Below are 19,882 nucleotides of genomic sequence, written 5' to 3'. Positions count from 1 at the left end.
CGTCAAAAACTGTTGTAAGTTGGTCTAAAATTTGTTGGGGTTCAGAGCCATCTACGTGCTAATCTTGCGGAAACATATTAGCTAACAAGAAACACTTGACCTCTCGAATTTCTCCATGAACCTTACTATGATCTAGGATAAGAAGAAGAGAAAGAGAACCACATAGATGCAAGCCATAAACAAAGCAACAAGAAGTAAAGTACTCACGGATTTAACGTGGTTCAACAATATACAAAATATGTGTAATATTGTCTACATCCACCAAACGGCTACGACCTATTTATTCATTATAGAATCACCATTGAGAATTACATAACTGATTGACTAAATCAATCCATCGACTCACCACAACGTGACTGAATACAAGAACTCTCACAAGCACCCTATAAGATCCAAAGTAGCGTCTTCACCCATACGAGATAATGTTTACCATATTATCCACCACAATGAGACGATCTTCTCTGCATACCCTGATATAGATTATCATGGACGCCTTTAGCTCAACACCAATAATCTAATCCAGCACCACCAAGATGATCTTCTCCTCAACAAGATGTCTTACCAACATCTCCGTACGAATACTCCATAACGACATATCTTCCAACATCGATAAGTATCCCATAAGCACCATAATGATGTATTCCTTCCACCATTAGATCTCTCACATAACCACCTCAATAGGTGGGATCAATCCCTCACATCTCTACGAGATTTACATTGAGAATTACATGACTAAAACACTTAGCCAAGACCTCCTTATATAGGAGCCACAAACTTGGTTCCCAAGTCTTGGCCTCCTTGGATTAGGGAACCGACTCATACTAGGAAACCATGATCAATTTAGGTATCCCTTATTAATATGGTAATTAACTCAAACTAAGAATTTAACCTAAACTTGGAAACCCACGTTTCCTTACAATTCTCCACCTAGGATCATGCATTCATGCATGAGACGATCAACTATTATCCCTCCATCTTCTGAATATCGATTGCACCATCACTGACTTCCCAATATCCTCAATAGGAATCAAACTGAAATGTAGTTCACCCAAACTTGTTCCATATAACCTCCACCAGAAGAGAGCAAACCAAACTTGAACGTCACCAACTCAGACTTAACAATCCAACCTACCGGTGATTGTACAAATCTCCACCACGGTGAAAAATCTGACCTTCTCAACAACTATCATCATATGATCATCTGTTATGCAACATCTTGAGAAAAACCTTACTTCTTTATGTTCAAAACTCCACATTGATTGGCACCATTCTAGGTGTATTGCATGTAAACTCAATCAGACCATACACGATCGTTGTCCATATGCTACCAATCGAACTTAGTTACAGTCATTATGTGCCTTTGAGCCTTCACTACCTATTGAAACTTTCTCCACCATGAGCGCAGCTCCATCTCGGCCTTCCTTGCTCCACCTAAGTCAATGTTCCACTATTCTGAGACACTAACTCCAAGTTGTGCACCACATCCGTTAGGGCTGACATCCATAACTACTCGATAAGCAAATGAAATTACCACAGTATCCTTCATGCATAAGGGTGCACACGGTACAGTTCGACTCGGTTCTTGTCGAGGCCGAATACCTGTACCCCCCAGAGGTCGGTACTGAACTTTTGGACCGGTACCGTGTACCTCGGTTCCGGTCCGGGACCGGTACGGGACCGGTACCAGTCGGTACCTTTTCAGCGAAAAAACTGACTGCCTTTTCTTTTACCTGTTTTTTCTATATAACAAATTCTCATTCAAAGCAACAACTAATAAGTAGCAATATTACTAACAAACCAAACAAACAATGTCTTGAAAATATGGAAAAAAAAAAGTAGCAGTAGCCACAGACACACACACTAAGTCTTGAAAATGAGAAAATCTGAAAAAAGAACAACTAGAAGTGCAGCTAGTGCTGCAGTAGTCTTGAATCTTGATCTTCTAATCCATGTCAGCAGCACTTGTGGTGTCATCAGTGTTGATAGGACCAAGTAACGCTGCAAAAACAAATAATAGCAGTTAGTAACTATTAGACTATATCTATTACTGCCAAACACAACTAATAATGTAATATGTTACCTTCTTCAACTTCAACATCATCATCTGGTATGTAATCAGATTGAAGATCAAGTTGTATTGGCTTCCTTAGCCAGCTTTGTGTGCAAAGAAATGCCTCAACTGTCCTTGTAGATAAAGAGCTTCTACAAGGACTTAAGACTCGCTTTCCTGTGCTAAAAGCAGACTCAGAGGCAACAGAAGACACGGGAATGGCTAATATGTCCTTAGCCATATGTCAAACTATCTTATACTTTGTACTGTTGGTCTTCCACCAACCCAATAAGTCAAACTCCTCATCATCATCTTCTCCTTCACCTTCTTCATACTCGTCAATGAAATATTTATCCAACTCTCTTTTTCCCTCATCATCATTTGGGCTTTTCTTGAACCTCTTATCCTTGACATCAACTCTTTCATACGACTTGGACCTGCCACTGGTTTACTTACCACTGCTTTGGCTTGTCCCTGGATAGAACTACTTGACTCCTCCTCATGAACTGAATATGCATCCTTATATTCTTCAAATAGAATCTTAAAATCCAACTTAACAAGATTCATAACAGATTCAACCTTAGAAGAATTCTTCCCATACAAGAGCTCAAGAGCAAATTGTAGTCCTTTTTATTTCTCTCTAGGATCCAACAACATGGAAAAAAAGGTTGTAGGGTTCATCTTTGCATAATCACCCCAATATTTGTTATACTTCTTAAACATTTTTCCAGCCATAGTAGCAATAAAAGGATCTTCATCTACAGTATCTCTAAACTCAACTAGTTGTTCATATATGATAACTAATTGCCATAATAAAGTGTTTGTTGTTACCTTAGTTGAGGCTGAAAATGCAACAGTGGCATCAAAGAATACTTTCAAACATTTGACAAGGCCTCTGGCAAAGATCCAGTCCTCTTCACATGGAGCAGGTTTCCTCACTACTGCCATCTTCTTCTTCTTTTGTGCCTTCTTCTTCTTTCCTGTCACCTCAACTTCATCTTGTTCTTCTTCACTAAATTCTTCTTCTTCTTCACCAACATTAACATCAATATCAAAATCATTAGCATCAGGTAGATCTTTCTCACTCTGTTTTGGGTAATAAAACAACTGCCGATATTCCTTGTCATACCCTTCTAACCTAATAAATGCTTTTTCTAACACTTCTGCATCCTGTAGCATCAAGAATTTGTTGTTCCACCTAGTCTTAACATCTAATATCAATGTTACCTTAGACTCTATTCCAACTAATTTTGCACAACGCTTAAGCTTAGCCAACCTAGATGGAGAACCCTTTATATACTTGACAACTGACCTGATTCTTGCAATTGATTTGTTGTAGACCCTCACAACATCTTTTACCACAAGTGCAAGTACATGAGCTGCACACCTTACCTGAAAAGGTGAATTCAAACAAGTATTAGATATTTTAACAAAACTAATAAACATAATCCTAAGTTAGAAAGTAAAAAAAATATTAAGTCATATTCATATACATATACTTACATGCAAGTACTTAGCTCTCTCTTCTGCCTTTGTCTTTGAAACAATACTAGTCTTCAAATAATCCATTGCTACCTTGTTGGCACTCACATTATCCAAAGTGACAGTAAACACATCTTTAAGCTCCCAATCTGACAAACACTTCTCTAACATCTCACCAATGTCAATTACTTTGTGACCACTAACCTCACAAAACATAATATTTCTCTTTTGATACTTCCACTGCTGATCAATAAAGTGAACTGTTACACAGATGTAGTTGAAATTGTTTGGTGAAGTACATGTGTCTGTTGTCAAACTAACCCTCTGCTTGGTTGACTTGAAGTAATTTTTCAACTTTTATTTCTCTAATACATACATGTCTAATAAACATCTATAAATAGTCATTCTACTTGGCACAACAAATTTAGGCTCTAAGACATGCATCATTCTCCTAAAACCTTCACCCTCAACTGCTCTAAATGACATCTCATCAATTATAATAAATTCAACAACTGCCCTTTTACATTTCTCTTGACTGAAAATAGTAGAGACTAACTGACCTTCATCCTCACCCAGTTGTGCAGGATTTAATGTCAGAGTTTGTTGTCCTTTTGTCTTTGGCTTGTTAGGATTTTGCTTGCATCTGTTGAAGTGCTTCCACATTCCACTTGTACCATTCTTTCCAGTATGATCCTTTATCACCTTCTTGCAATAATTGCATCCAGTATCTTAAACATTCAACCTCTTGAAATGATTCCAAATGTTAGAAGTTATCTTACCACCCATTTGAGTAGAAGTGGCTTCTACATCTACTGTTGTTGTCTCTGGCTGTGCTGCTTCATTTGTTGGTTGGATTGAGGATCCAACAATTGTATCTGTGGCAGTGGTAGGTGTAGCAGTTGTAGGTGTAGGGGTATCTTTTCCATGAGCTTGACTTGATTCATCCATGCCAGCTTATCACTGAGAAAACAAATTTAAGTGCTGAAAAATTAAATAAGAACTGAAATGAAACTGAAATGAAATAAGAAATGAAATAAGAACTCAACTGAAAAATTAAATAAGAAACTTGATCCATCCATATTCCATACTTATAAAATGAAGAAGAAATAAGAACTTCATAACTGGACATTGTTCAAGGTGCATTGAGCTCTGTTATAAAAAATAAGAACTGGACATTGTTCTAAACATAACTGCATAAGTTCTAAGCATAATTTCATTAAGCATAACTGCATAAGTTACAAATTCTAAGCATTATTTATGTGAGCTCTGTTATGATTAGGATTGCTGGGGCATCTTTTAAAGTGCTTCCACAAGGCAGAAGTTCCATTTCTGAACATGTTAGCCCTATAAGTCCTTACACAATAATTGCAAGTGGCTTCTTCAACATTTCTCCGAGTGAAATGGCGCCATATTTCCATCACTGACAAGTGAAAAGACTTTTAATGATAACAAAAAGATACAACAAAAATTACTCAAAACTGAGTATGCAACATAGCAATTCAAGGAGCATTGAGATAAAATTTAGACACATTTGGTTCATCGAACAATTTATGAAGTAAATGGCATAGCCCATAATTACTATCACACACACATTACACAAGCAAGCTGCTAGATTAAGTAGGAAGCACTATATATGCATGTTAATGTGAAATAATGAAAGTTGTGTAACTTTTTACACAGACAAATATGAGAAACATTTCAACCATCATAAAATTAAAAACTCAAAACATCATAAAATTAAAAACTGAAAACAACAAAATTGGTTAGCTCCAAAGATCTAAAAGAAGTTAAAAGAACACTCAAACAGTATTAATTAAAAAAATTATAAAAAGCCTAAAGAAATACAAAGTACCTTAATGGGTTTCCTTCAGCTTCTTCCTTGAATCCTTTCCCTTCGTCTTCTCCCTGACGTGATTGATAACTTACCCTGTGAAACTGAAACCCTAAATTAAATTAATCAAAAGTCCTAGGATCATATAGAAATCGACTTCATATAGAAATCCATAGTCCTAGGATTAAAATTGGAGAAGAAAAAAAGCAAAAAAAAGTAAAAAACTTACACAAATCAAATCATTGAAATCACTGACTTTTTGTCCTTCTTCTTCTGGATCGAGAGGTGTTGTTCGGTGTTCCGTGTTCACTGATTAATGGAGTTCACTTTCAGACTTCTGAGAATCAGAGACTCAAGAACTCAGTTCTCTCTCTATATCAGTCTCTCAGAGGGAAGAGTCGAACTCGAAGACGGAAAAGAAAAACGAAAATGAGAAAGAGAGAAACCCTATCGTTAAGGTACTATATACCCCCCCCCCCCCTTAATATAACGGCTATATTTGTTCAGTACCCCTAAATCTAATGGCTACGAATGGTCGGTTCTTTCGGTCCGGACGGTACGGGACTTATACAGGACCGTGTACCTGTACCTCATCAGCCTCAGTTCCTATTTTCTGGACCGGTACCTGTACCCCGTTCCTCGGTTCGGGAAAAATATCGGCTCGGTTCCGCCGGTTCCGGGACGGTTCCGGGACGGTTCCTCGGTCCAGCTCGGTTCCTGTGCACCCTTATTCATGCGTATGCCTAAGCATTACCTTATCATAACCATAGTCTTCATGTTCGTTTCTAAACTCCAGCCGAGTCAATTGCTTATTTAAACAACTGATCACATACTTTCTCCTTTCCACGAGCATGTCCAACAAAGCGAGTTAACGAGATACTTTGTGTTAGTTTGTAACAAACAAACCTTTATGTTAGCTTGTAACAAACAAACCTTTATGTTAGCTTCCAAGAAACTAACCATCTTGTATGTACCAAAGAATATTGAGCATGACCCTAATTGCGCACCAAATATAACCAATCCACGGATCATTGTCATTGAGTGCCAATCTCGAGCTCATCTCTATGAATCTTGCTTTACAAACCTATCTCCGATTGGATCATGATTCTACGACCATATTTCCCCAATTTAGTTTTACTCCTTTTAAAAAAGCCCATCATATCTTCAACCATTACATACATACCAAACACGTGTCCAGCTTCACAGAGACTTCGACAGCTGACTCTCCAATCTTCTTCTGCACCACTTCAGCAACCTCAACGGGGCTTTGACAACAATGTCCATTTTAAGAGCTTTAACATAATTGTCAAGATAGTCTTTTATCAATTTCTTAAGCAAGCATGTAGTTTCGACTTCATGACAGTCAAACCAAAACACAATCGGACTCGGATAGAACTGTGACCATCGTCGAAGAATTTACTGTTACCCTTGTAAAAATACACAATGTCACACATTCTCTCTTGTGCATATCCCTTTTCCAATCTTGCTCCAAACGTACACCAATGTTCGTAATCTGATAATCTGTCCTCACACAAAGACCCAATCACACCCAGCCATAATCTGAAACCTTTGGTAACTTCCTGAATCTCCAAGTAATTCAATACGCTGTTGTTTTTATCTTCTCATGGTACGTAGAGAGAATAACTTGACGGAAACTATATCGTTGTTGAACCAAATTTCTCAATAGAAATCTTTATCTTCATCTCTACAGGCTCTGTCACTATTGAAATCAATTTCAATAACTATAGCAGATGAGCAAACCCCCAAATATTATCATTGCTATAATATTGTTGTCTCCAACAGAAAGTCTCACACTGATCATCAGGAAATAAAATAGCCAATGGATAATAAAGGTTGATGGAAAAACACGCCGAAATTGTAGCCCACTCAAATTCATGCACCGTGTTTTCTCCAAGTAGTATGTGCTAGATTCCTTAGCCACACCACCATACACATTGTAGTATTGTATCTTTATTCTTTAAACTCTTGAAGTGTCCAAGCGGTACATTTTTAATTCCTCATAACGGGTCTTCACCAAAATAGGAACGTATCCGCAACACAAATAGACCAACCTGTTTCTCACAACGGTCTTGCACTTCAACTAGCTCCGATCGACTTCAAATGGTGTATAACAAAAAAAAATCTTCGACAGAACGTCATCGATAAGAATCAAAAGATCACAAACTATCTAGATTCTCCATCAGAAACAGTACGAGAGAAACTCCAGAAAAATTATTCTACCCGACACAATGTCATACTCAACACAGACAAACAAACCCTACAAACTGTGTTGACAAACTGCTTCTTATACAATAATAAGAATCCATAGCTCCACCACAAAAAAAATCACATCTCATCCAATGATCCATGTCCTGCAACTTATTTGTAGCCACATGCTTCAAATACTAGGACTGAAAATCAAACTCTTCACTTCTGGAACATATCAAACCCTTTCCAACGGACAATATTTCCAAAACGAAACCTACTAAGAGATTTTCCCAAATCCTTATTGCAACAAACAACTAAGGAAGAACGAGTATGAATCCATGTTCACATTCTTCAACTTCAGGTTAAATACAAGAAGCAACATAATCCAATTGATGATGATTGATAACCAAATTATTGTTTCCTTGGTTTGGAACAATAATGAGACTTTGACATGATTATATTCCGTCTTTACTTTCATAAACATACAAATCAATATTTGTATCCAAATTAAAATATTCTTGCTTTCTTGTGTCTTGCCAAGCAAACACCGATTAATTGAAAACCAATTTACGCAGGTTTTTCAAACAGTTCCAAGAATAGTATGAAGTATAGAGAATAAATAAACTTACTTGAAGCGATGCATAGGGTTTACGCTCCAATAAGTATCAATGTCAAATCTCCAATATACAGCACCATAAACATCAAGACAACAATTCTTGACCATATCGAATGTAGATCACCTGATATAATCCCATTCCTTTCGAAGTACACTTCACTTTGCTTTGTTCCCTAAACTGATGAAATCAAATCTCATATTAACTTGAAAACATCACCACAACGTGACCGAACAAAAGAACTCTCACAAGCACCCTATAAGATCCAAAGTAGCGTCTTCACCCATACGAGATAATGTTTACCACATTATCTACCACAACGAGACGATCTTCTCTGCACACCCGGATATAGATTATCATGGACGCCTTTAGCTCAACACCAATAATCTAATCCAGCACCACCAAGATGATCTTCTCCTCAACAAGATATCTTACCAACATCTCCATACAAATACTCCATAACGACATATCTTCCAACATCGATAAGTATCCCATAAGTACCACAATGATGTATTTCTCTCCACCATTAGGTCTCTCACATAACCACCTCAATAGGTGGGATGAATCCCTCACATCTCTACGATATTTACATTGAGGATTCCATGACTAAAACACTTAGCCTATACCTCCTTATATAGGAGTCACAAACTTGGTTCCCAAGTCTTGGCCTCCTTGGATTAGGAAACCGACTCATATTAGGAAACCATGATCAATTTAGGTATCCCATCTTAATATGGTAATTAACTCAAACTAAGAATTTAACCTAAATTAGGAAACCCACGTTTCCTTATAAAATTCAGATAGTGCCACTGCCAGTGATAGAGAAGAAAAATGCGGTGGCCGGTGATGTGCCTGTAATGGATACTGACATCATAAAATGAATGTAAAATAAACAGTGCGGTTGTTATAAAGATTTAGTAAAAAACACTTAACACAAAAAGTACATTGACATATATCCAAAGCTTGACAAACAAACAAAAAAAAAAAAAAAAAATTCAAAGCAAACAAACCAGAAAAAAATGACTCTCACTGGAGACTACAATAGGCCACTGCACAACATGAACAGATGGGTAAATCTCGATGTATTGCGGACAACGACCTACATTTCAGACTCAAATGGCTTTCTGGCTGCATAACAAGTTCCTGCATTGTTAAACAAACCCCAAACACTTGGATCGAACCTTGCTTTCTCTTTGTTGGGGATCAATTCTTCAACTTTAACAACGATGACAGGATAAGGACGCCCCCTTAACGATCCTCGATAGAAGTAATGCACTTGAATGTTGGTTGTACTATCTTCACTCAAGCCTGCGGAGTCACATTCACATGCTTTAGTCATAGACAAAGGACTGCTCCTCGAAAACGCTTGAACAAGTTCCTCGTAAGGAACCCAATTCGAAGGAACCGTAGAATCGTTCATCCACGGTTCTTTTTGTTCTTTTTTATCGGTCATTGGTGATTCTTCTGCAGCACCACATGTACATTTTTCAAGTTTTGATGTCAACTCAGCAACCTTTTTCTCAAGGGCTTGCTTAGCCTTGTTCTCCTGGTTCACCTCTTCCTGTAGTTCAGATATTTCATCTAACCATATATTGATATCTTCCGTTAACTGCTTTGCCTTGTCCTCTAGGCTGGAAATTGTTGCCTCTAAATCGGAAATTTTCTTCTTTAGAGTTTGTTTCTCAGCTTCCTCGCTGATGGGAGTCCCATTATCATTCTTCTCTTCATGCATTTCCACGTTAAGACTGATTTTTGTGGCTTCCAAATCAGAAACTATCTTCTCCAGAGCTTGTTTCTCAGCCGCATGTCCATCCTTGTCATTGAGGATGGCCTTCTTATCCTCCTCCTTTTTCAGAAGTTCGCTGTTAAGAGCGGCATACTTGGTTTCCAAGTCAGAAACCTTTTTCTCCAGAACTTGTTTCTCAGCTTTCACTCGATCCAAATCATTCATAATGGAATTCTTATCATCCTTTTCTTTCTGAAGTTCGTTGTTAACAGCGGCATCACTCGTTGCTTGCAAGTCGGGAACTGTCTTCTCATCTTTGCATGCTTCCTGATCTTTGACGAGAGCAGCGCTTTTAGCATCCTTCTCTTTTTGCAGTTCCTCTTTAAGCGTGGCGTTAAGTGCTTGCAATTCAGCAATTCTTTTCTCAAGAACTTCTTTGTCATCAACCTTCTCTATATGCACATCAACTTTTAAACTTGAACTCGTGGATTCTGAGCTCGAAAGTTCAGTGGTTGCTTGTTTCCCAGCTTCTGCTCCAACGGAATCAGTAACGATAGCGTTCTTCTCATCTTTCTCTCTTTTCAGTTCATCATTAAGAATAGCATTGGCAGCTTCCAAGTCCGAAACTTTCTTCTCCAGGGCTTCTTTCTCAGCTTCTTGGCTCTCCATATACTTGATGAAATCGTTCATATCATTTTTCTCTCTTTGCAAATCATCGTTAAGAGTGGCTTTGGCGGCTTCCAACTCCGAAACTCTCTTCTCTAGAGCTTGCTTCTCAGCCTCCAATCGATCCCGGTCATTCATAATCAACTTCTTATCATCCTTCTCTTTCTCGTTGGGAGTTTTCGAGGCTTCCAAGTCAGAAATTTCCGTCTCCTCTGAGGCTTGTTTATCAGCTCCATGTCCATCCAAATTTTTAAGTAGAGCGTCTTTATCATTCTTCAGTTTTTGCAGTTCATCATTAAGGGCAGCGTTTGTGGCTTCCAAGTCTGCAACTTTCTTCTCCAGAGCCTTCTTCTCAGCTTCCGCTTGCTCCGTATCGTGAATAATAGACGTCGTCTCATCCTTCTCTATATGCAAATCAACTTTTAAAGTTGAACTCGTGGCTTCTGCGTTCAAAACTTCGACAATTGCTTGTTTCGCAGCTTCCTGTTCTTCCAGACGTCGCAGCTTGTCGTTTAGAGTGGCATTGGTGGCTTCCAACTCTGAAACTCTCTTCTTCAGAGCTTCATGCGCAGCTTTCTCTCCGTCTAGTTCGATGATGACAGAATTCTTTTCATCCTTCTCTCTTTTTAGTTGATCGTCCAGAATGGCAATCTTGGCTCCCACGTCGCAAACTCTCTTCTGCAGTTCATGTTTCTCATCCTCCAGCGCATCTCGATCACTGATAATAGACTCCTTCTCTTCCTTGACTCTTTGCAAATCATGTATAAAAGTGCTATTCATGGCTTCCAACTCTAAAATCTTTTCTTCAAGTGCGTGCTTCTGAGCCTTCTCTCGATATCGTTCATGAGTAATTGCACGTAGTTTTGCAGCTAATTCGCTTTCCGACATGGTTACTGCGAAAAGAGAGAAGAAGAGTGAAACTGTGAAAGTGAGTAAGATTGAAAGAAAACAGTGAGGAGGGATATGTTAGTCTACTTGGTTAGAAGACTAGGAGAGATACATTTTCTATATAGAAAAACATCAAGCAACAAACAAGAAAAAAGCTGGCACGTCCAACAACCAGTCTTTTTGTAATCTATTAAGGTTGACCATATCTGAACTAATCTTCAATTAATCTTTTTGGTTTCTTTAAATCAGTTGTTGTTTTAATGATAACAAAAAGCAAAACTTTAGTCCCACGAGCATCATGCAGTGGCTGACAACAACAACAATCATCTGCATGCAGAGCGCCACCTCCACTTGTATGGCAAATAACGATCTCATATCTGGCTTCCTGGCTCTGTTGTCCATAGATAGAAAGAGACCGAAGCAAGTACCAAACATCCAATCCATAGTGTTTCAATGTTGATTTTCGTTAGAACGCAGATGGGATTGGCCTATAGATACCCTTAAAAATACAGCCGTCAAACAGATTCCTGTGGCCAGCAGTATTAACGATTGTACGTTCCCCGGAATAAAATCCCGTGAGATTTCCGGACTGTTACAGTTCTCCGTTGCGGCCGGAGGTTTTCTAGGGGCGTTGTTTACCCATCGTCATTGGAGGTTCCACATGACTGAGTGAAATCTCCAAGTATTTTCTTTTCCATTTGTTTGGGTTCAAGGGAATAGCTCAGTAACTTCGTTGTATAAAGGGAAACAGTCGCCGTAGGAGCATGGGCAGGCCCATGCTTAGAACGTAAGCTAGATAATTGGATCATATTTGTTCTCCCTAGAAGAGGGGCATGAAACAGAAACATTTGTATCGAATCTAGACTTTTCATTATTTTTTGTTGGTATACAAACCGAGCAAGAAGACTAAATAAATATTGTTTACAACCATCACAATATTAGTCGGAATTTCAGATTTCAGAGCTAGTCCAACTAGCTTGGACTTGACGAGCTAAAGCAAAAGTGGGCCAAATTGTGAGCAGCAACATTAGCTGTCTTTAACCAATCGGGATTAGCCCAGTTGGCTAGGGGTTGAACTCCCAAGTTATAGGTAAGGGGTTCAATTCCCGCTGCTATCTGATAAAAAAAAAACATTAGATGTCTTTGGCACAAACTTGCAAGCATTATTGCTATTGTCTTCCTTTATCCTCCGAATTCTCCAGGGGGTATTTCTCAATTCTCCAGTTAAGTTCTTCATAATTGGCTATCACCCTCTATGATGATGGGACTTAAATTCAACATGATGCCCAGCTCTGCAGCTAACTTAAACCCATCAGCTTCTGCGGAAAGTACTGTATCAGAACCGCCAGTTCTTGTGCTTGCACCCAAACAGGTCCCTTTACTGTCTCTTACAACAGCCGCACAAGCATAATATCCATCCTTCCACGCTGCATCAACATTAATTTTGATATCTCAGATGAAAAGAAAAAAAAAACATTAATTTTGATGAATGGAGGTGTTTTTGGCTCCCCATGTTATTGGATTTATTTCAGCTTCAACACTAGTTGTTAACTCCACTGTCTCAGTTTCAGCATCTTCAGTGAAGTCGTAATATAAATTGTGCCAGTAGTGGGAAATGGCTAGAGCACTTTGTACTGTGGGAGTTTTGTTCTCGAAAACTTTGGCATTTCTGACTTTCTAGGTGGGCCAACAAATAGCGGTACCCATTGCTACAGACCATTCATTATCATTTCTTCTTAGCCAAGCTTCAACTAAATTTGAGAGGGTCATGTTTGGGTTACCTTGAATGTGAAGACCAAAAGGTGAAGCAAACCCGACCGCCTGTGCAAAGTTACAGTGAATCAGTAAATGGTTCACAGATTCCTCTTCAGAATTGCAGATGTTACAAATGGTGGAAGCTCCTTCAACACGTCTACTTATTCTCTGGGAGACTGCGATCCCATTGTTGAAGGCACGCCACAAAAAGGATTTGATTTTCGGTGCAACTCTCTTAATTGCCCAGAATTTTTTCCATGGAAAATCTTGCTCCCTCAGTTGTGAAGATTCACCTTGTTGTTCTTCAAGCATTTTCTGGAACGATTGAGGAGTAAAGTCACCATGGTTGGTTAATCTCCAGATGTGTCTGTCCTCCTTAGCCACTGTCCTGTTGTATTATCCAGGCTAATCCAGCAACTGGTGGACTTTTGAAATCTCCGTTGAACTTGCTTCATTTCTTGCAGGAATCGAACCAGCTATACAAGGTATCCAGGGATCAGAAAAAATATTATGGACTGACCATTGCCTACAAGCCAGAGATATCCTTTATCGAGTTCACTTCTGCTTTCCAGCATTTCACTCCATTATTCAGAATCAACTCTTCCATTTTAACAACCACTATTGGATACAACAAACACCCATCTTAACATTCCACGCTAGGAGTGGTTCACTGAATTCTGGCGAGCTTGATACTTTAGTGATGGTCATAGGAGTTGCCAAATCATGGTTACTAAGAACTGTATACAATTAATGGTTTTTTATCGGAGGATCCACCTTCATCACCACAACATTCTTCAAGTTTTAATGCCAAATCAAAATGCCAAGAAGAACCTTATGCAGAGAAGATCACTCATCATTCCAGTGGCCTGTGATGATCACATAGAAGATTTGTTCGTAGGAAGTCCAGAAATCAAGGGTAAGTGAGAGATCTTAGACTTCACAATTTTCAGCGAAGCCGTTACATCTTCTTGCATGCTCCAGAATACCGCATGACAGTCTGAAGCTTTTTGATGGACCATTATTTGACCACGGGATTGACAAATTTGAAGGAGTTTGATAGCCACTATCTTGCAGTGCAAAGGGCAGAAAAGAAACTCCCATGAGCCACCTAAGTAGTACCAACTCAGAAGGTATCCACAGTGCTACTCTTTGATGAAGTTGTTATAGGCTGTGGTGATGAGTTTGAGACGACATCGCCATCTTAAAATATTCAGTGGGACGAAGATGCTTCAGATGCCTTGAGATATTAATCATATGATGATACCACCTCGGCGACTGTCACTATTCCTGAAGGATAAAACATAAAAGAAACCTTATTGCCCTCCATTGCTTCAATACTCTAATACAGGATAAAGGAAACTAATAATTCATGACTGGAAGAAAAAGAAAGAAAAAAAATCAACTCTTAATTTCCAGGATAAAGTAAAAATTAAGGCTTGTCATAACTCCAGTTAACTTTCAGAACCTTAAGCCATTGTCGAGCTTTCCTAAGGACACTTGCTAATTTTAATGCCTTAACCTACGGAACTATACCTCAGTTTGTAGTTTGTACTACTGCGTCTCTTCAACATACTGAATTTTCGAACCATACTAGAACAAGCTAGAAGCCTAAAACCATAATCCGACTTCAGAATTCATTTATTTTTCAACTGCATCTCTGCTCCAGACCTAATAATAGATACAGCATCACTGACCAACATACAGACATATATACAAGCCGGTTGCTTTTCCTGGTCTGCTGTCTACTCCTATTCAGTACGACAGAACTCAAATGCACGCTTAGTTTTTTATTTTTTTAACAATAACAGAATAATCACATCCTCCTAGAGAAAACATATGCATAAACATGTTAGACACATAGAACCAAATTGCGCATAAAATAAGTCATACACTCAGATCCCACCACAAAAATAATCCATTCGACATGCATTAAAGCACACATTATACGACGTATATCAGCTGCCCCCTTACAAGAAATGAATAATATCTCAGTATCTTTTCTAAGGTAACTGAACTTTCTAATATCATTCTGGTAATGAACATTTTCTAACCCCCGATATGATAATTCCGGATGTTAATTCTGACAACCACCTAATTCGACATTTTTTTTTCTGTATCTTCTTGTTCGGTTTGATTCATGAATTGACAGTTAAACTACAACTTAGGTTTTTGTTTGAAGAAGGGAATTAAAGAACTGTGAAGGAAAAAAAGCTGACCTTGTCGTTGCATTTCAAGTACGACAGTGTTATCTCCGAAGCTTGGTTCAAGTGCTGTAGTCGTTATTTCACTGTAAAAGCCCCCAATGGAGAAGAGTTGGGGAAAGAGTGAGAGATCATTCAAATGACTGTAGGGTGTTCACACTGTTCCACATGTGATAAAAAATCATTTCTCCACACAATTATTTTACAAGGCAAAGGAAAATTTACCAAAGCCTTTGCCAGACAGGTTAATTATATTCTATAGCTATGACAATCAAGAACTCAGAATTCAGACAGTTTTTCTAGCCAAGAGTATCCAACTGGGTAAACAAGATGACACATTACATTCTGCACAAGGCCTCAAGAGAAGAAAATTGATTGAAATTATTTGCTTTCTTTCTTTTGATTGTAAATAATAAATACTAAATGCAGGCATGTCCTACAAGAACAATCGGGAACTTATCCTTATTTACTCTTACCAGTAACCATTCCTGTGCCAATTTTTTCTAGCACCCGATGTTGATCTTTTTCAGAAACTCTAGGGCTTTGGGGGAGATTGGGAACTTCACTGCCTCCGATTGACACAATACATGGAGTATTGTCTGCTTGTCTTGTGGCACTTTGATGTGATTGACCTAAAAGACCAGTGATCATAAGCATAATATCATCAATGACTGTACTTGTTAGCAATATTCTTAGAAAATAAACAATCTCAACCAAATAGGACCAAAAATAGTTTATATTTCGTTTACTTTATACCGGCACTAGTTTTGCTTCATTCACAACATTTTTTTCAACTCCACCGCTGTCCTACTTTCCGCCTAAGATATGCGTTGCGCCTTTTTTCACGAAGCCCTTCCTTTTCTTCTTCGGTCATTAAACTGCACTTCACTTTATCTGGAATACAGTGCTGCTTCACTTGATCTCCCCTTCGCTGTGCATCCATTTCACCTTGTCTTTGTCTTTTCCTTTCACTTCCATTTATATTTCCCTGACAAAAAGCAGGCAATCTAGAATAGATACTTGCAGGTTACATTAGCATGACAAGTATACTTACTGCGCAAGAGTAATACTATTAACACCCTATGTATGATGGATTCAGGTGGTCTTAACTTTACAACACAACACTAATAAAACTCCAAACCAAGTGACAAATTGATGGGCCACAGTTAATATTAAATTCAAGAAAAGTTTAATAGAAATCCAGCCCAGGTGACAAAGTGATGGGACACAGTTAAAATCAAATTGAAGCAAAATTAATGGAAGCTTCATAAAAAGTCATTGCGTGCCGCTTCCTTATGACCTAAACAAGACCGAAAAACGAAAATTGGCAGAACCGCAGAAGGTATTCACATCCCAAAAGTTCCTTCTGGGGTGGTCAACAATCTCAGTGGGTACAACAGGGGAATGGAGATCTATTGGCAAATCAACCCACTGGCATATCCAGTGCCTTCAACACATCCTTGAACTCAAAATCGTGAGTCTGCTTGTTAAATTGTTCAACCAGTTTGTACCTGGCATCATTGAGATAGAAAGCTTGAGTTGCCTCAAGAAGCCATTGAGCCTCCGTGTCAGTGAGCTTGCTGGTGAATAAAATATCCCCACGGACGAGCACCATATCCTTGGTCTCCGCAAATTCTGTGAAATAAGTAGCTGTGAAATAGGGTGCTGCTTGGGTTCCTCTTGCCTTGTAATCTTCCAGACCAGTGAAAATAATGTGTGGCATCTGCACTTGAACGAACATTGTTACATAACCAGTTCCTTTCCATAATGGAATGACAAAATGCCGACAAGTAACTGCTCTTTGCTTCATTAGGTGATACAATTTCGCCTTCATCGTTATGCCAATATGACCTCTCCCCAAGTGATAATCATCCCAAATGTCGGCAAGATCTTCTGGTGAGAAATTCTTGGCTCTCTCAATGTCAATAATTGAACTCAATGGTTTTTGTTGCAAAGGCGTGAACCCAGACGCGAAATTCGAATAATCTCTACGAGGACCAAGTGAACCCCATTTCATGTTATTTCCTGGAATCATTTGCTTTGGCTTCTCTTGGGCATATCTTTGCAGAGAAGAAGTGTTATAGGAGTGTCTTCCTAATGAAGAGGAGGAGGAATCAAAATGAAGAAGAGTAGTTATTGAAGATGTCAAACATCTTGAGAATCTTGACGAAATCCGATTCATCATCGCCATTCACACTGTAAATCAAATATAAATGAAATATAATTCAGATTCTAGTAACTAAAAACACAGGGAAGAAACCGTAAAACTTCGAAGAGGGGAAGACTCTGAGAGTGAAAATTATGTAAAAAGTGGAAGGAAGAATTGAAGGAAGAAACCCTTACACTTTCACTTTCATATACATTTACTCCACATATAGGTTGTCAAACTTCTGCTTGCCAGGGGATCGAGGACTATGACAGAGATTGGGAACCTTATTACCCTCCATTAATACAATTCAACTAACTTCTCCCAATCTTTTCCTCAACATATGGTATACTGGGCACATGTTCAACTGAATCAGGTGAAGGATTGAAAGACTAATCATGTCCTGTAACTGTTTCTAGTTTCAGGTAAGCAAAGTGTGTAAAAACTGATCTAATCACTTTCCTCTTCTTCTTTAAATGCCTCTAAGAGAAGATGAACTCACATATATGCTGAAATTCAATTCCTAAAATTACCAAGAATCTACGAAATCTCAGAAAAGACGAAAAGAAAACGTGAAATATGTCACCAACTTGCAGTTTTACTAACGCAACATGTACCCAAACACGGCTTATATAAACCAATCCAGCTTAATATGTGCATGGAACGCCTCTCATAGTCGCAGTATTGTGAACTAAATTTTCGACTTGTATAATTTTCATGTTAGGTACTTCCTTTTCACAATAGAAGCATACCATACACCAAGTTGTATATCAGTTCCTAATCTAATATTTTGTTTTATTTACGAAACTCAAAGATCCACAGACACATTACATACAATTACCAACCTATAGCTCTATTAAAAATACATAAGAAAAGGTTTCATTTCCAAACTGAACTACACAAAATTACTTACCAACCTATAGCTAGAACAAAGCATGTATTGCACAGTTTCACACCACTTTGGTACTTCCTCAATTTGGATCCTACAGACCTAAGTCGTATAAATTAGTGAACAATTAGAATGAATGGAATAGAAATCAGTCTTCATCAAACACAATAATATACATGCAGAATTTCGTAGTCATACTGGGGAGAAGACAGACATTAAGGAAGTGAAATTCACTAACTCAGAAAGACACGCCACTTACATGGAAGAGTCTATGATAATCGTACTGATCATCAGTGTTATCTAGGATGTTGGAACACCCTGCATACACTACCCTACTCGTAACTCATTAACATAAGCTCTATGTTACACACTTACACTAGCTATTTAGATTTCTTAACCCAATAAAATCAATGACAATATACCCTTAATTATCAAGTAAACATGTTCAGGGTAGCTTCTTCACAACCCCCCAAATTTCTGCCACCTTGACTCCTTTCCAGAACCAAAACCCCCAATTATGAGATTTTGTTCATTTTTTATACAAAAGCTTAATTTACTGAATCTAAGCATATCATTTATTAAGGCAACAGAGAAATTGCATTAAGTAGAAACCCTCTGCTGAGTTAGCACTGAAGAGATTCAACAATCAGCTACCCAAGCAAAGAGAAATTACATTAAACTTGGATATATCCTACTTAGAAAATTAGGATAATTACCTTATTCTCTTTGCAATCTCTACTTCATATACTGCTGCTTCAGTTGATCGTATTGCAGCTTTTAGGGTTTTTGTTACTCAAGAGACCCCTTTCTTTTCTTCTTTCTGTGAAGGAGGAGATTATGAAGTCAAATTGAAATCAAAAAACGAAACCCTTGCGTGCGAAGAAATATCGTATTCGTGGCTTAATCTTGGGAAGAAAATAAAGAGAAACAAAATCGAATTCATGGGATCAATTCCAGACCCTAATGAAAATCAAAAACAAAACCCTAATTATAATGAATGTGACCTTACCTAACTGGCCTGTTGCTGGTGATTTGACGGAGATGGTACCGGTAGTGATTTGAAGAGTGAATAAGAGAATCTGATTTCTGAATTGAAGAGTGAAGAAGACAAAATGAGACCTGAGACTGAAGAACAGAGGAGAGAAAATTGAGAAAGGTTTTCTAAATTTTCTTTCTGGGCATTTCCATTTACTATTAGGCTTATGGTCCAACACAGCGTACAACCCATGACCAAACACAACATTCACCTACGAGGCCTATTCCTGTGCACCTGCCAAAACACAAAGTTTGGCATATATGCACCCATTATGGGTATGCCAAACTCATGTACCAATATGCCAGGAATGGCATATAGGCATATGAGACAGAGTTTCCATCGAGCGATAAAGACTCCATCGCCAGATGGTCTTTCGGTCGCTCAATGGTC

At 38.4% G+C, this 19,882-nt stretch overlaps 2 protein-coding genes across 8 annotated transcripts; both read right to left on the bottom strand.

Moving 5' to 3' along the window:
• Nucleotides 1–9,103: 9,103 nt before the first annotated feature.
• LOC113294375 (myosin heavy chain, embryonic smooth muscle isoform-like) lies at nucleotides 9,104–11,571 on the bottom strand. Its single transcript, XM_026542773.1, has one exon. The coding sequence runs from the start codon at nucleotides 11,463–11,465 to the stop codon at nucleotides 9,285–9,287; it is 2,181 nt and encodes a 726-aa protein (XP_026398558.1). The 5' UTR covers nucleotides 11,466–11,571; the 3' UTR covers nucleotides 9,104–9,284.
• Nucleotides 11,572–12,314: 743 nt separating this feature from the next.
• Nucleotides 12,315–19,631, bottom strand: LOC113294372. 7 transcript variants are annotated; one of them, XM_026542768.1, is made up of 9 exons: nucleotides 19,466–19,631; nucleotides 19,173–19,276; nucleotides 18,485–18,558; nucleotides 17,765–17,918; nucleotides 16,178–17,617; nucleotides 15,898–16,053; nucleotides 15,437–15,507; nucleotides 13,247–14,507; nucleotides 12,315–12,892 (listed from the first exon to the last, which is right to left on the bottom strand). In XM_026542768.1, exon 5 carries the CDS (start codon nucleotides 17,610–17,612, stop codon nucleotides 16,845–16,847), a length of 768 nt encoding a protein of 255 aa, XP_026398553.1. In that variant the 5' UTR covers nucleotides 17,613–17,617; nucleotides 17,765–17,918; nucleotides 18,485–18,558; nucleotides 19,173–19,276; nucleotides 19,466–19,631; the 3' UTR covers nucleotides 12,315–12,892; nucleotides 13,247–14,507; nucleotides 15,437–15,507; nucleotides 15,898–16,053; nucleotides 16,178–16,844. The 7 variants fall into 7 exon arrangements, with proteins under 7 accessions (XP_026398553.1, XP_026398552.1, XP_026398554.1 ...); XM_026542767.1 differs by having other exon boundaries at nucleotides 18,485–18,550; XM_026542769.1 differs by lacking the exon at nucleotides 17,765–17,918 and having other exon boundaries at nucleotides 18,481–18,558.
• Between the last annotated feature and the right edge of the window lie 251 nt (nucleotides 19,632–19,882).

Source organism: Papaver somniferum, chromosome 7 (genome assembly GCF_003573695.1).
Source record: "Papaver somniferum cultivar HN1 chromosome 7, ASM357369v1, whole genome shotgun sequence".
Taxonomy (NCBI): Eukaryota; Viridiplantae; Streptophyta; class Magnoliopsida; order Ranunculales; family Papaveraceae; genus Papaver; species Papaver somniferum.
The sequence above is the reverse complement of the archived record's forward strand: the minus strand, read 5'-3'. Positions and strand labels throughout refer to the sequence as shown.

Excerpts from the sequence above, each read along its gene's own strand:
- LOC113294375 (XM_026542773.1), bottom strand. The coding sequence starts at position 11,465 with ATGTCGGAAAGCGAATTAGCTGCAAAACTACGTGCAATTACTCATGAA.
- LOC113294372 (XM_026542769.1), bottom strand. The coding sequence starts at position 17,612 with ATGGCGATGATGAATCGGATTTCGTCAAGATTCTCAAGATGTTTGACA.